This window comes from Spinacia oleracea, chromosome 1 (assembly GCF_020520425.1).
Source record: "Spinacia oleracea cultivar Varoflay chromosome 1, BTI_SOV_V1, whole genome shotgun sequence".
In the NCBI taxonomy this organism is placed as follows: Eukaryota; Viridiplantae; Streptophyta; class Magnoliopsida; order Caryophyllales; family Amaranthaceae; genus Spinacia; species Spinacia oleracea.
In genome coordinates, this window is record NC_079487.1 from 51,413,919 (window position 1) to 51,431,441 (window position 17,523).

Here is a 17,523-nt window from a genome sequence, read left to right on the forward strand (position 1 = left end):
GAAGGCAATGAGGAAACAATTCCACCCTTTGTTATTCATTGTAATTTAATATCAGTTTAAATACAAGGCACAGGTTTTGGATTTACATAGCTATTTGGCTAGTTGGCTGTATGAGATGATTCGTATACATCTGTAGTTAGAATTATTACAGTATGAAATACTAGTAATGCACATGTACAATCAATCCCTAGTTCCAGAATCCGATCTTCTTTGTAACCAATGATTCAATGATTTCTTTGTGACCAATAGTCTTTGCAATACAGCAGGTCGCCGTGCTGGTGCATCAAAACTATTAGGCAACTCGCTCATTCTAGGAGCATCTCTTGAATTTGAATCTGGGTAGAAAGCACCTTCTTTATATAGGGTTCTATCAACTGTCAAACTTGGATTTACTGCAATAACTTCGAGCCCTAGTTCCTTCTTTAAAAGCTTCGTTATTGCATCTTTGACCATGCACTCCACGCCTACATTTGTAATTCCTATTATAACTGTAAGATCATCTTTTATTGAACTCCCTGCAAAGAGATAAGATGAATTAATACTAGTGGAGATTATGGAGAACCAGGCGAAATAGACCAGGCGAAACAAAAGGCTTTGAAAGTGAATCGCCGGACCAGGCCAGGCGATTCACTTTCAAAGGACCATAATGAATAAGACTCGGTACCTGATTCATTATACATCTGAGAACAGAAATAGACCTTTTAATTAAAAAGGAACAGAAATAAAAAGAATATACTTCTAGTCTCAGAACAGAAATAGACCAGGCGAAACAAAAGGAACAGAAATAAAAAGAATATACATCTGAGAATAGCTTTTAATTAATGTTTCTAGTCCGGCGATTCACTTTCAAAGGACCATAATGAATAAGACTCGGTACCTGATTTGTAATTTTCTTTAATCAGGCGTAAAGCTGCAAGGATTACAAGCCGAGCTTCTACCTGCAAAAGATGTGAAAAACTTTAATTGAAAAAAAGGCAATGAGCTGGAGGCTTGAGATAGAACTGGACGCAGATCAAAATTAGAATAGTGGAGGCTATGTAGTGTTTGATACACAAGTTATATTAGTTCTAACATTACAAGTGCACACTTGTCCTGATTTTTGTCATGGGTACAAGCTGGCCTCTAGATAAGCACTCTAAATCAAATAGATTAGCCGATACTACACATCAAGTACTCATAATTGAATGCTACGAGGCAACAATGGGATCTAGCAAGGGGAACCTAAAACCTTTCCTGTATTCTCTAAACACTACTTATTTTCCTACTTCACAAAGTTACCATGGAGATGAGAAATTATTTGCTGCTAATGTACATTACTCCATTATAGTTAGGGGAATCCTGAACAACTTTGATTTTATGTACCGATTAGTAGTCTTACTTGACCCTCGGGTGTGAGAGTCTAATTTAAGCAGCTAACTTGGTTTGTCTAAAGAAATAAAATACAACTTAGGCACATAGAATCCATGTCAAACAGAAAGACCAAAACTTGACATGGTGGATAAATGAAGATAAAAAAAGCCCTAAGATTCAAAAAGTTGGCTAGAAGTAGTTAGAAGGCTCAATGATTGTTTCTCCGTGTGATCTTTTCACCCACTTTTATGAAGCAAATGTGGGTTGGGGGAAGAGGAATTTTCCTAATATTTATGAATCTCTTTTCACTGCAAAAAGGCATGTAACCAATTTACTAATGGTAAACTGAGAAACCCAAACATAATAAAGAAAAGCTTCATATTACCAGTGCTTAAAATATATTTTCAATGCAAGGTTTCCAATAGATATCGCTGTCTACCTTATGCTACCAACATGAGAATTTGACTAGGTATAGTATAGTTGGAGATTTTAACCAAACAGTCCGACTCAACTGAAGTTATACTGATCTCAAGTTATAGTTTTGTAGTTGCGCCACGGATAAAGTAGAAAGAAAGAAATAAGCAAATTATTTGACTGAGTCATCTTTTTAGCTTTTACCATTTACATACCTTTGTAAGCCCCTGAATATCAACTGCGAGGCTTTTAACCACATTCTTCCGTAAATGGCTTGCTACCCTTTCAAGAATCAAACTTCGCATTTCCCCTATGTCAGCTTTGTTGCGTGAATTAGGTTGTCCTTCCTGATTGCTTCCTTGAATTACTCCTTCACACCATTCTTCAATAAGTAGTTTTAGATAGTAGTCGTTGGATTTGTAGCTGACAGAAAAATATAATGAACCAAGAAGGATGTGAGCAAATCTTATTTCGACAGAGCCATGGCATGCCGTGGAATGAATAGTATCATGCATGATTGATCAATATCACCAGTTATAAGTTACAGCACAAAGTTGGAGGTTTCTTTGAACAAATTTCGCCAAGGGCTCAACTTATCTAACAGGGGGCTGCCAACGATAAACTACTAACTACTACAGACTAAGAGAGAAAATATTAAGTAAATCAACCTGATTTCTATGTCGTCCAATACACCAGTGAACTGATGTAGACTTCAAGAAAATAATACAATAGAAAAGTACTCCCTCCAATCCGCCCCTTTTTTATTGCCCCAATACGGGGTATTCAAAAAAGAACAGGGAGTAGTACAGAGAGAATAAGGAAGAAGGAACATTTCTAAATGATGACTATTAGCCGAACGTAGATATACACTAGTTATAGAATCCTAAAGTAACAATTCAAAAGTATTTAATAATGGCAAGAATTCTTCCTACTATCATTGGACCATTTTCTTGTTGATGAATCTATTTGTACTTGAAAGTTGAAACTCAACTAATTTAATGGCAAGTTACTGTATTTGATATTACTCCCTTGTTGACCGTTACTCCTCATGGTTAACCACATTATTTCCATGTACTGGGTGATCAAAGTGAACTCCACTCCAATTTATTTGAACTAAAGGAAAATATCTTCAGCATTAAGTGAGGCAATTCCTGTAGATGATTGCCACATCACCACCTCATGCAGCCTCATAGACATAGGTAGAAAATTTATCCCCAAGAGAGGTTAACAGGCAACCGAGAAAGATCTGTAATAATTTAGGCCGCACAATACGGCCGGCCCTGGGGATCAAAGTTCCAAAATAGTATGAACATTCGACAAGTTTGCATGAGATGTATCGAGTCCAATTCCTGTTTCAGCTTAAGTATTGTTATCTTGTGAATATAGCATACAAGAAGGTCATTTAGGCACAACTGGACCTGATGAGTTAGTTAGACTTCTCATTTTGACCTCAAGGTCCACTGACACAAATTTGACATTCTGACATGTGTATGGACACCTTTTACACTTCAGCTAGTTCATTTCAGATTAAAAGCGATACATATTTTTGTAATATTATGAAGTCTAAGTACTACATTCTAAGTAACTGAATGGTAACAATTTATGTCCTAATATCAACTGTTAAGGGATGGGTTTGCAGGGGACTAGTGAATAGGCAAAGTAGACAAAGTAGACCAACAAAAAGGAACCCTGAAGCGAAGAAGACATAATATGACTATGTGAGACACTTATAATCTTAGTACTTACCCTGATTTCCGCATATCTTGATATATAGCTAGGCACTGTTGAACTTCTTGTAGGGAACCATATTTAGTACGGGCTCTCAACAGAGTGTTATATGTCACCTGGTATAAGCAGGCTTTCACTAATCATCAGATATTAGAAGCATGAATGGCATTCACAAACACAACACGACTCTTAAAGAGACTGTATAACCTATCTGTGCGACCGTGCATGTAAAAGACATACATAAAATAGGCATGCCAATCTGCTGCAGTAGGAATTCGACCAGATCTAGACACACAGAGAAGCTAGAAGAATGCAGTGACACTTTCTTATAATTCACAGTTCAAACTTACCAAATTTGGTTTAATGCGGTGCCTCTTCATTTCTGAGAATACTGAAAATGCCATATTCAAGTTTTTACTTTCCACACAAACCTGAAATTCATAAGGCCAGACATATTAACAACTGGATCAAGCTCATCTTGATATTTGTTCAAGGCGACAGAAGAAAACCTTTATAGCAGTTGTATAAGAAATAACATCAGGTCTAATTCCAGAGTCAATCATGGATTTCAATATCTGCAAGGGTAAAGAAATGAAATATAAATATTATAAAGTTCATCGATTGATAACGAAAGGTTATCAAGACAAGAAGCAAACCAGCATTGTGATAATTCCTCAGGTGGAGAACTGACATAAATTCAAAGATATAATCAAGTGCCCGTCGAAAAAAAACAAGATATAATCAAGTGATTTGGTCACTGGAATATGTAATTCAGTCAAGACGTGGAGTTATAAAACCTATACCCACCCTTATGCGTGCATCTTAAGTTCTCATCTTGCTATTATCTTCAAAGCCTAGGACAGCCTTTGATGCACTTCAGAAACTAAACCTTGCTTTGCACCAATGATAATAAATGAAAATTTAAAACAAGGCCAAAAAAAACTACATTACCAAGTCCTATAGTCTCCATACAACTAGTGTTATGCACGAGATGCGTGTGTGATGTACATTTTATGGTAGTTTTGAAAAATAAAGGTTATACGAAGTAAGTAATTGTTTAGATAAATGGAAAGATTCTATACGTTTTATTTGAAATGACCTTATTCTAAAATAGATGATTTTTTTAACACGATAAGGGTATAATAGATATTTCACTGAGGACACCAAATGGTCAAATACCTCAGGTGTTCCCTTATCGAATAGATATTTATACAGTAAACAGCGCAAAGCAGCACTATCCTACTAACTAAACATGTGGAGCCCAAAGAAGGCACTACCCTATTAAACTAAATATGTAGGAAAATGTCAAACACGCATTATCTCCAACTCGCTGTAGAAGTTAATATAATCCCATAACAATAACAAAAGAAAAGATCTATTGTTTACCTGTAAGGCACCCTCTACATTTCCTGCTGCTCCGCAAATACCAATTAAAATTGTATAGCTGATATGATTTGGAAAAAGACCCAAGGACTTCATCTCATCTATTAAAGATTTTGCTCGGTAGAAATCAGTACCACAAGCCTTCAAAAGTATATTGTATGTTGTAGTTGTGGGACTAAATGGAATACTCTTAGCAAAGCTCAACTGACGTGACGTAGCCATGATGTGCGGTGTATTTGTGTAAGAATTTTCATCTGTTTGCAGAACACTTGAAGTTCCATCTTGATTGGCAATATCATCTTCAATAAAGTTTTCGGGAGATCCATTACTCTTCCAGGCATTGAAAAGGCGAAATGCTCTGTCATACTGACATCCCTCAACACAGGCATGAAGAAGTGTATTAAAACACTGTGAATTAGGTTGACAACCGGCCACAATCATCTCTTCAAATAGCTGAGTTGCCTGGTCGACAAGACCACCATTGGCACATGCACTGATCAAAGAAGACCAAGTTACCGTATTGGGAGTAACACCAGCTGATAACATATCTTCTTTAATTTTAATAGCCATTTGCCACATTTTTGCATCTGCAAATACCTGGAGATTTCATGCACTTGTTGAAATAAATTGTGCCCACTACACATCATAATTGCACTTTGCACTCCGCAAATGTAAACAGAGAGATACAATGCACAACTAGTGCAATATGTGACAAAACGGAAGCATCAAGGAATAGCCAGAGATGCATGTAAAAAATACCTTGATAATTGTGCTGTAAGTAAAAACATCTATTTTAATTGCTCCAGTTGATTCCAATTGCAGTACCTCCCTGTAAATCTCCTGAGCCAAGTCAACTCTTCCCGATAGACAGCAAGACTTAAGAAGGATGTTATAAGAAGTCATATCTGTCTCGACGCCTAAATTCTGGAGGAAAGAAAGTATATGAGAATGACAAATTGACAACTGATGCAGGAGGTTAGCTCACATCTTAAGAACCCAACAATGGTGATAGAATGCAAGAGAGAGAGAGAGAGAGAGTAGAGCTTTAGAGAGAGAAACAGAATAAGAGAGATAGAAGTATAAGTATTTTTTTACTATTGAATGAATGTAATCAAGTGATTATTACAAGTATTTATACAGCTATTAACCAACTGAGCGTAAGACTAATTACACTTGAAACAGAATTCTGTTTGTAACAGAATTTCAATAGAGAAATTGGCGCCAAAAGACTTGTAACAGAAATGTGAACTGATTGAAATCAACATCAACATATTTAACTTCTTGCCCTTAACAATAACAATACTATTCATAACTGTGGCAGTACTAATTTTTTAATAAAGCATAAACAATCTATTACATTATACTAAAACAGACACCAGGAGTGACACGTGTCACTTCATAGTTTAAAATTTTCCCGCCAAAACTCTTTTCCTAAGAAAAATCTCTATTCTATTTTAAAAAAAAATATCTATCCATTTTATTTACGGTTTATGTAAGGAAAAAAATATTTTTTTATATATATTATGGAAATAATACATGCCACATAATAATAGTTTTCTAAAAATAATTTTTGGTAATATTTTAGTCAAATTAATTGTAATACTATTAATAATGGAATATATATATATATATATATATATATATATATATATAATCATATTGTGAAAATTTCTCTATCCGGTATAATTGTTGGTTAAATATTTGGGCCGCCTGTAGGAAATATAATCCGCGCACGTGTCAAGTGACACACGAACACGACCCAAACCAGCCGGACGGAGGTGGCGTGCGCGTGGAATGCCCCTTCTAGCCCAAACCACTAAGGGAAGTGCTTCAAAGTATATACATCACATGCCCATATTTAAACAAGGGAAAAGTTCCTTTTTCTACCAATATGGGACAAACTTATTCCCACCAAATAGTAGTACTTAAAACCCATACTTTGCATTATATCCAACACCGCCAATAGTGGGACATAGTGACATGCATTATGTGATTTCCATGCTTATAACCACAGAATAACACTTATCCATAATATCTTTGTTAAACCTCATTGACTAAATTGTGTACAATCAAAATCAAAATCAAAATTAAAATCAAAATCAAAATCAAAATCAAAATCAAAATAGTACATCTTGATATGGACCAATGACATAAAATCACAGAGAGAGAATGAAAATAATGGAAAGAAATATATGTTTCAGTAAGGAGAATTTGGCAAATCAATGCATGATGAGAACTTCTCTACAGTTGAGATGGGACATTACTTGCATTTTCTTGTACACTTCCATTGTGTAAGTCAAGTCATGGGCATTTACATTCATGAGACTGTTGAAAACATAGATATTTGGGGTAACTTTCTGGATCAGGAGATCCTGCAGTAATTACAGAAGCATCAGAAAACAGGGGCTAACAAGAGTAACAACAAGACTAAATGGAAAATTTGCATAAAAGCATGGCATGAAATCATGATAGACTATCCTTGAGGAATGTAGATGTTAAAATTCATTTTTTTGCAGACAAATTTCAAGAATTCAGATGCCTGATACCCTTGGTCTCATTTCTGCCAACCAATTTTCAGAAACTGCTCCCTACAGAGAATACATCACTTTTGTATCATGTAAGGAAGCACGGCAGAGTGGTTAAGGGTGTACATGAAACCCTGTGCTGGTCCTGGTACCATCATAACTGGGTTCAAATTTTATAATAAAAAAGTACAAACTGCCTGACCTTATTTTCCTTTTAATTTGCCTCAATACTTCTTTTTCTTGTTCGCTTCCATTTGTTCCCCTTCTTGTCTTACCATTCCGAAATCAGCTACTCTACTCCTTAAAATCAAACAAAATAAGCAAATGTTTCCTTTCTATAAGTTCTCTCTTTTCACTGCCACTGACTTCAATTCTTTTTTAAAAATCCAATGTATAAATGAAAGTTTTTTATTTTTGAGCTTTTTATTTGTATTTATTTTCTCAAGTTTCACTCATTGACTTCAAATAATCACAAACATGTACTCTATGAGAATTGATTCCACAACATGCAGGTACAAGCCTGCAAGGTGGGACCTCTATATAAGGGTGAATTAGGCAAATGATGGTATTTCTCATTTAATTACGGCCGCCCTAGCATGTGCCTCTGCTAATCCTTCTGAAGAGAACTCAGATTTTATTCATAAAATTTCTCAGGAATTAAGGGATTGAAGGACTGGATGCTCCGAGTCCTCGGATTTGGCTCGTCGAGAGAGTTTTACTGTATTGGTTTGTGATCGGAAACATTTAAGTGTCGTATTGCACAAAGTGTCCAGCAGTTAGACTCAGGAAGAGATAAAAATACAATAAGAAAGTCAGGACTTAGTTAGCTTCCTTATCAACAAGGGATGTTACTAACCAAATTTCCTCAGTTGTTAAACTCTCTAGAGAGCTATGGTCGCAGCATCTCCTAAACATAATTAACATAACTCTTCATTTTTACAAAATCGATCCACAAATCAATATATCCATTCCTATATTATGTAATGTGCATAGTCAATTCAAGAACTAGATGCATTGTAAGAATATGGTAAACTTGCTTAAGTAAATTACTAGCAATCTCTGGTCTACCAAATTCTAGGTTAACCATCCCTATGTTATGTAATACGCATAGTCATTGCAAGAACTAGATGCATTTTAAGAGTATGTAAAACTTGCATACGTAAATTATGTGCAATCTCTAGTGTACCAAATTCTAGGTTAGCATATCAATGGTTACAGGCTTCTATGTTGATATTCATGGAAATTAATCCCAATGTCTCTTTCTAATTACATCTCTTCATTTTAAAATTCTCTTCACAAATCATATCAGCAACATGTTTCAATAATGAATCCTCCAAACAACAATTTCAGTAGAATAGCTTACTGTTTGATTATTGAACTAAGGCTCCATTTGTTTTGACGGAGACACTTTCTAGGAAAATGATTTTTCCATTTTCCGTTGTTTGTTTGGTAAAGGGGTGGAAAACAATTTTCCAAAAGGTGGAAAGAAATTTTCCTTTTGTGAGGAAAGAATTCCACGTTTCCTCTCGAACCCCATAGATCCCTTTTTCTCTCCTCCCATCCATCCATCCTCTCCTTTCCACTTCCATATCATTTTTCTTTATAATCTGGTACACAATCAAACAAAGGAAAACTATTTTACAATTGTGTTTCCTTGAAATTGTTTTGGAAAATTTGCTAATTACCACCTAGCTCTTTGGTGAGTTTGTGAATCACTACCTAGATCTTTAAAAGTTGTCAATCACTACTATATCTTTAAAAGTTGTCAATTACTACCTACATATTTAACATTTGATGTCAATTACTACCTAGTTCCTTTAATCAATTTTCTACCCAATTAGTCAACTAAAAACACCATAATCACCCTAATTATATATTACTTATTAATTACAAATTAAAAAAATCTAAAACTTTAAAAAAAAAAAAAAAAAAACCACAAAATTACTTTAAAATTAACCCACCCAAAACCTAAAAAAGAGAAAAATAAACCGATCAATTTTACTCCCCTCTTCTTGTTCGGCTTCTTATTCCTCTTCAATGGAGATTTTCAATTACTACTAGATTTTTCTTTTCTTCAATTCTCCTCTTCTCTTCTAATCGGGTTCTAGATGAAGGGAAAATATTTCTCCAATTTTAACTTTCCTACAATGGATTTTGATTCAAACGACGACAGTAATCGAGTATTCAATCGACTCGGAAACAAACAACCACAACACTATCAAAATCAGAAAGTATGTTTTCACTGGCAAGCTGGTGGATGTACGAGGAACTCCTGCCTTTTCTTCATATATAACTCGAGCAGAAGGGAAGAAGAGAATTTAAGAGAAAAAAACTGAGTAGAATTAAAGAACTCCATTGAAGAGCTTTATCGAAGAGGAATAAGAAGCAGACCACGAAGAGAAGTAGAAATATAAAATTGATTGTTTTTATTTTTTTTAAAAGTTTTAGATGTTTTCAATTTTTAATTAGTAATTAAAATAATTAATATATAATTAGGGTGATTATGGTATTATTAGTTGACTAATTGGTTAGAAAATGGATTAAATAACAACTAGGTAGTAATTGACATCAAATGTTAAAGATGTAGGTAGTAATTGACAACTTTTAAAGATGTAGGTAGTAATTCACAAACTCACCAAAGAGCGAGGTAGTAATTGGCAAATTTTCCAATTTTTTTTCATGGGAAACCATTTTCCATTAAAAATGTTTTCCATTAAGGCAAACAAAGCCTAAAGAAACACCCAAATCAAAAGCAACTAGGAAACATAAATGTTGAGGAATTCTCAACGGTTTGTTCTTACTTCACTGCTCAATACAGGCTTTAGAAAGACTCCCCAAACACAAGCACACAAATCAAAAGCAACTAAGAAACATAAATGTTCACGGCATACACCATACATTTAAAGTAGTAATTATGATCCAGTAAAGAAACAAAACTGAGAAGGGACTACAAAAGGGAAAGCAGCTTATCAATCTATTCATACCTCATGCACCATAATCCAGTCAAATGTACAATTAAAACAAAATGTTCAGTATCCACCATGACACATAGCAGAGTTTTATCCTAATGTATCTGTTAAAGAAGCTACCTCATAGATCAACCTGGACTTGATGCAATCACCACATAAGCCACAAACATCGATTATAGTGCGGTAGACATACATGTTATGACCACTCAACTTCTGTTTGGAAGCTTCAAATACTTTTATAGCAGAAACCAGGTCCGTTCTCTTCCCAAATTCCTTAATTATGGTACAAAACAATATCTCTGCATGCGGAAGTAGACAGGCATACCTGCCAAATTAGATTTTGTAAATACCTAAGAGGACATATAATTTTACAGTTTATCTATGGACGTATTATGAATCATATTCTAAAAATAAATTGATCTACAAAAAACGTAAAGTAAAATTCATTGAACAGAACTTCATAAATTTATGTACTTACAGGACAAAAATACACAAAAAGTAACCAATCAGAAGATCAGACTCACAGATCTGAACACAAACATCATTTGGATCCCGAGCTGTGCTAAAGAACCCAAGCCAAGTGAACAGGGGACCAGTGCCTTCCATTATTACAAAATAACATACTCCCTCCGTCCCTTAATACTTGCACCGCTTTCCTTTTCGGGCCGTCCCTTAATACTTGCACCGCTTCTATAAATGGAAATCTTTACCAATATTATATTATTTCTCACACTTACCTACTACCCCACCTACACCCCTATTCCCTACAAAAAATCATTTAAAAATCAACACCTCTCACTCACCACTTCCCACCCCTTACACATTTCCCACTAACTATATTAAAAAAATACCCCACTATCAACAAACACTCATTAAATTAATAAGTCAATTCAAATGTCTAAACTCCGCACCGGTCAAACCGGTGCGAGTATTAAGGGACGGAGGGAGTAACAAATACAACACAGAAGGTATAGTCTATAATTTACTCCTAACATGTGGTAATGGATAGGTGATGCTTGTAGGTCATCCAGAAAATGAATCTCAAATCAATGCACATTCTCTTTTTTTCTTTCTTCAGCTTTTCAACACCTTATTCTATTTAATTTGATAACACAAATACACTAATTTGGAGATACTATGCTTATTTGATGCTTCCTCATACAGAAGAAATTGTCATCGTTCTAGAAGAGAATAGGTTGAGCTTTGCCCTATTTTTAATAGCATTTCCAACTCAAACCAAAATGAATAAATAGAACACGTTTTACTCTTACCATTTTTCATTATAATGTCATTTACTGTATTTTTTTAGTGGAAATGTATTTCGTTCAGAATTTAACATGTGATTATATTAATCAAATGGAGCCTAGATGAAGCAGAACTTTCTAACAGCATCAAGGTAATTTAGCTTCATTTTGGAATATACTAGAGTGTAATGATAGTTGCAAGTGCCTATCAATAAAATTGTAACATCTGTGCAGCCCTCTCTCCAAACAAGCCAATTAAAAGATGAAGCCATATGATTTCGAGCCAAGTCTTAAGTTGACGCTTGCACATAAACGGATCATTTTTAAGAGCTTTTAGAAGAATGCACCATGAAGTCAGAACTTAACTTTTCACAAGGGAATTACAGGATAAATGCAGTTTTGAAGTCACTACTTATCTTTACTGAGATGTAATGACCGGATCACAGGAGAATTAAATTAACAAATTAGCACAACAAGAAGTTCTTTCGTCCCACAAAACAATGTAAGATGAAACATACATACCAACAAATTAACTGGGAATAGAAACAATACCTTACGGCCAAGCTAGGGTTACGTTTGTTGACTAATATTTTTATCATATCATTGGGCTTTATCAAGTCTTTGATCAAGAATTGGAAACCTGCATAATTCAATGAAAAGTTTGAAGAAAACTAAATTACAAATTTCGTAACTATTTTAGAAGGCAATAAGTAATTGGAAACAACAAGGTAATGTGTACTAGGCATTCAAGAATTGAAGTAATGGAAACATCTTCAAGTGATCTACAAGTCTACGACCATATTCTTAATAGAACGCACCAACAGTAAGTAAAAATGACAAGAAAATTAAGACAATATGGGGCACGAAGGCAATATAACTTACAAATGGGGGCGGGCGGAATTGAACCTGAAACCTATTGTCTATTGTACATAGGCCCTCGGTCTTAACCACTAGACCAAGACATTATCGGTAATGTGAACACAATATCCCCTCCGATCAAGCACATTCATGTCAATTGTCATCTCTAATAATCAAGTAAAAGCAATAGCCTTAAAACTTTGATTAAATCAAGTTCTAAACTATCATGTGACAATAATTTAAAGACGAGATAGTACTAAGCAACAGTAAGGTGCAAACAATGATTTATGGCAGGAACTGATTTTCACACTCCGACCAACTTAGAAAGGTGTACTCTCACAGGTCACAATTATGCAAAAAAGAATGTCGTAAAATGCTCGTGTACCCGATTTCTTAAGCATAAAAAAGAAATAGAATTACCTGCTAATGCTTCCATTAACTCAACCGCTTCCTGAAGATAGCCCTCATTGACTATCCTGAAACACTCTTTTTTAAGCAACTCCATAGCTGACCCATCAAACATCCCCAAAATACTAACATTCAATTGCGGCAAACATCCCAACAATCCAACAACATCCTTAATTCTGTCTTCCTTCAATCCCTTAATAATTCCTGAAACTACAAGTTTTGAATTCAACAATTTACCAAAAGACGAAGACCCAGTAGCTCCGGAGCTCAATACACTCTCCACAACCATCCCAAAATCGTCGAATCTCCCATCATCAACCAGCTTCGAAGCTATTTCCGCATAGAATTTAAGATCAACTTTAGACGAATTGAAGTTCGGTGCGTAAAAATGGGGAGAAATGAGGGGTGTAGAGGTAGAAGATGAAGAAGAAGGTGGAGCTGTGGAGGTGGGTTTCGATAGAGAAAGGAAGATGAAGTTGTGAAGAGAGAGAAATGGAGGTTGTTTTGGGGTTAATAAATGGTAGTGGTTGTAACGACTTGAGGCAACAATGGAGGATGAAGAACCTGTGATGATTACCAGATTCCTCATAGTTTGGACTTTGGAGCTCTGGAGGAAGGTGTTGATAGAACAGTACAACAATGGAGTAAAAAATTTGGATGTGTTATCTTATATTGGGCCACGTAACAAGATAGTTTCCGGCGTGGGTGGTGCAGGATTAATTATTGTTTTTGATTTTTTTTTTTTAATACAATAAAGGAATTTTTGTCAAAAATGATCTTTTATAGTCCGAAAATTGTGACAAATGACCTTTTAAAAAGAGTTGTGAGATAGGACCCAAATCAGATTTCTTGTTGTAAATAGGGACCAAAAGTTATTTTCCGACGATCAAAGCATTGACCCCCACGTGCACGACACGTGACCCATTTAACTAATTTTTTTTATTTTTTTTCAGGTTTTCCCTCCAAGAATTCCCCCATTTTTCCCAGTTAACTGATTGAGAAACATTAAAAAAAAAAAACCGTATTCTCTCTCCTCTTAACTATGTGTTCTTCGCCATTTTCTTCCTCTATTTTTGTTCAATTCGTTCTCTTTGGTGTAATAAAAATAAAATTCGTTCAATCCCCTTTGATTTTTGTGGCATTTCGTACAAGGTAAAAGTGAAAGCCCCAAATTTTTTTGTTCAATTTCTCAATTTGTCAACTGTTTAAATTAGGGTTCATATGCAAAGCACAGCAGCTCGGCAATATCAGAACATCTGAGCAAGGACAGGAGGCCTCAAAATAACTTCCCAGTAGCTGTTGATTAGCCAGCAGATGATGGGTATAACTGGAGAAAATATGGGCAGAAGCAAGTGAAAGGAAGTGAATACCCGCGAAGCTATTACCGGTGTACCACTCCTAATTGGCCTGTTAAGAAGTAGGTGGAGCGCTCTTTTGATGGTCAATTGGTCATATAACTGAGATTATCTACAAGGGTCAGCACAACCACGAGTGGCCTCTAATAGGACGGCGAGGTAAAGATAGCAGTCTGCTGCAGCTATCTGGTAATACGTACATCTGATGGTCAGTTGGGTAACTCCTTGTGGCCGAGAGACTATGATTCTGCTCAACTAGCAACCTCTATGCAGTTAAATGGACCAAGTGATAGTGATGAATCTGGTGAAAACTCGGAATTAATTAATGAAGAAGATTGTAATCAAGAGTTCACGAAAATCAAAGGGGGTTTGTTCGATGTAGTGTAATAATCAAGATTGTAATTGAACAAATTCTTTCTCCATTTTTTTTATTATACTACTGTAAACACAAATTTAGGGTCTGCAAAATAACAAAGCTAAAATAATTTGTATTGATTTATGTATTTGGGTACAATCTCTAATGTGTTTATCCACTGATTCGATCTCTACAACTGTAAGAATTTGTTTTGTCGGACGTCTTGAGCGAGGGCCACCGGGCTTGATCTCTTTCAATGACGTAGTATGGAGATAGAAAGGCGTTTGTGCTTGTTGTTCTTCTTCCACCGAAATTTGATGTCGACTTGTATGCTTGGAAGCAGTCTTAGGGTTTTCTGGAGAGTAGTGTGTTTTTGGATATTACGTTCAGTCTGTCTGCCAAATGACTTAGAGAAAACTTTTTATATCCTCCTCTTAGGTTTAGGGTTTTATCTCTTATGGATTAATGTGCCTTTTACTTAATCTTATTTAAATAACCCACTTTTATTAATGTGTCCAACAATTATTCCAATAATTACATATCCGATTTGACCTATGGACGAATATGCAAGCATACGTTTCATGCTTGTTTGAGTAATAGCAATGAGATTCCCCAATATCATGCTAAGAATAGCTAGGATTTCCAGAAGAAGATGTCATTCGTTTGATGAGAAATAAAAGGGAATATCGAAAATTCGAGTGGGCCTTTTACTTAAGCTCATTTAAATAACCCACTTTTATTAAATGAACGTCATTTGATTAAAATGGGCCTATTTTATTTATAACCCAAATTTATCTGACATTTAAATAATAAAAGTCAACATTTGACTTTTTTGGGACAAGAATTGATGACATGGCATTTATCACACTTTTAATGCCTACAACTACATAGAAGAAAATTGAAGAAAATTTGGAGGAAGAAAATGGCAAAGAAGACAGAGTCAAGAAGAGAGAGAATACAATTTTTTTTATGTTTCTCAGCTAGTTCACGAGGAATTGGGGGGAATGCTGGGAGGGAAAGCCTGAAAGAAAGAAAGAAAAAATCGTTAAATGGGGTCACGTGCCGTGCACGTGGAGGTCAACGCCGGAAAATTGGCTTTGACTGCCGGAAAATGGATTTTGGTCCCTATTCACAACAAATAAACTGATTTGGGTCCTATCTCACAACTTTTTTTTAAAAGGTCCTTTGTCACAATTTTTGGATTATAAAAGGTCCTTTCTCACAAAAATTCCTACAATAAAAGTTAGGATAGTGTTCTCTCAACACTGTGTAGTGTGTACTAATTTATCCAAAGAATATAAAATAAGAAAACTTATTATGTATAGATCAATGTAACACCCTAATAATTCCTTGCTTTTATTAAACCATTTTCCAACTTAAAATAAAGGAATTACTAAAGCATTACCGCCACCGTGATAACGGTTAAGGCTATTACCAGAATTACGCAGCGGAATTAAATGTCAACTAACTTTTAAAAACCATAATTAATGAAATATTGAGGCCTCCTACAATTTGGAACCATAACGGCCCAAAACCCAAAATATAAATAATTCAAACATTTCAAACATAATTAAAGTATTAAATAAAATAGTTTCAAAGAACGAAAGCATGCAACTCTCTCAATCATCCCAATCCACATGATTTCGATCGTACTTGATCTACCAACCTGCTATATTATTCTACTCCCCAACAAAGCAAGTGCAAATGATGGATCATCATAGGGTCATTAAGGCAAAGGCCATGACCAGAAACACACAAAGCACGTAGTCAGCAAAAGCTGAGTACTTACAAGCATAGAGTAAATGAAACTAAAACATGCATCACTCACTAAGTACTAATCAACATGCAAAAGCCATATAATACTTAACAAACAATCATGAGACACAAGACTCGACTCTTGACTCACAATTTAATTAGAATAAGCTTCGAACGGGCCAAAAGAATAATCCACAAAGGGAAAAGGTGATGGGAGCCAACCATACACCAAATATAATAATAATAAAATCGGGCCATACCGACGGAATTCCTGCGCATAATATAAATGAAACAACGTCTTGTATCATTAGTAGGAGTACGAGCTTTCCGGCAAGACTCCCCCCATTGTTCATACTCAAGGTATATACGTTCCAAGAGTTTTGAAGCTTGTTCCGGTTGCACTTTACGTTTATTAATATTTTAATAAAGGCGAACTCAAGACTCGACAACATGCATACATACCATTAATAAACAACAACCAAAACAATCTTATTTTAATGCTTTAAGACTTGTGATCAACCAAGCAAGACACTTGTGATATTACTACCATGTTCCTCCCCACCAAAGTGAGACTCCACATCATGCACATTACATGAGGGTTGTGCCCTTGCACGACAAATCCTAATTCATTTCATACATAATATTCCCAACTGAACCCTACATGTGTGGTGGCTTACGTGAGCTAACCCTTCACATGTGGTAAAATAAATAGTACAACGAGGTATAAATAAATGGTTCAAAGTATGCTAGACATCCCGTACAATAGCATACAAATAAATAATCCATCCCTTGCATGTGAAATAAACCATACATGCATAAATATTGAACAACATGATTGACAATGAAATCCATACTCATAATAATTTCAACATGCTTGTTCAACAATTAATCCAATAAATCCAACATCACAAATCACATGCTCGTTCACCAAAATAAACATGATTCCACATAATGTAATTCACATCATCAACAATCATGTAATGTCATTGACAAAAGGTGTGGTCGCCCTAGACTTGTACGTACCTTGAATACCTAAGCGTAGGGGCCACTTTGCAATAACGAGCATTCAACTAGAAATCACCTCCTATCACCAAAATAATAAAACTTAAATTATTTTCATGTTCATTAAATTTCCAGCAACTTTATAAAAATTAAAACCTCCTTTAGACTTTAGAATTC

General features: G+C 35.2%; 1 protein-coding gene across 1 annotated transcript; it reads right to left on the reverse strand.

Annotated features, from left to right (window-relative positions):
* Window positions 1–8: 8 nt before the first annotated feature.
* LOC110791816 (pentatricopeptide repeat-containing protein At5g02830, chloroplastic) lies at window positions 9–13,627 on the reverse strand. Its single transcript, XM_021996572.2, has 12 exons — window positions 12,892–13,627; window positions 12,166–12,253; window positions 10,490–10,694; window positions 7,140–7,247; window positions 5,635–5,799; window positions 4,879–5,472; window positions 4,002–4,067; window positions 3,843–3,923; window positions 3,511–3,608; window positions 1,980–2,187; window positions 878–938; window positions 9–515 (listed from the first exon to the last, which is right to left on the reverse strand). Exons 1-12 carry the CDS (start codon window positions 13,466–13,468, stop codon window positions 181–183), a joined length of 2,586 nt encoding a protein of 861 aa, XP_021852264.1. The 5' UTR covers window positions 13,469–13,627; the 3' UTR covers window positions 9–180.
* Window positions 13,628–17,523: the final 3,896 nt, after the last annotated feature.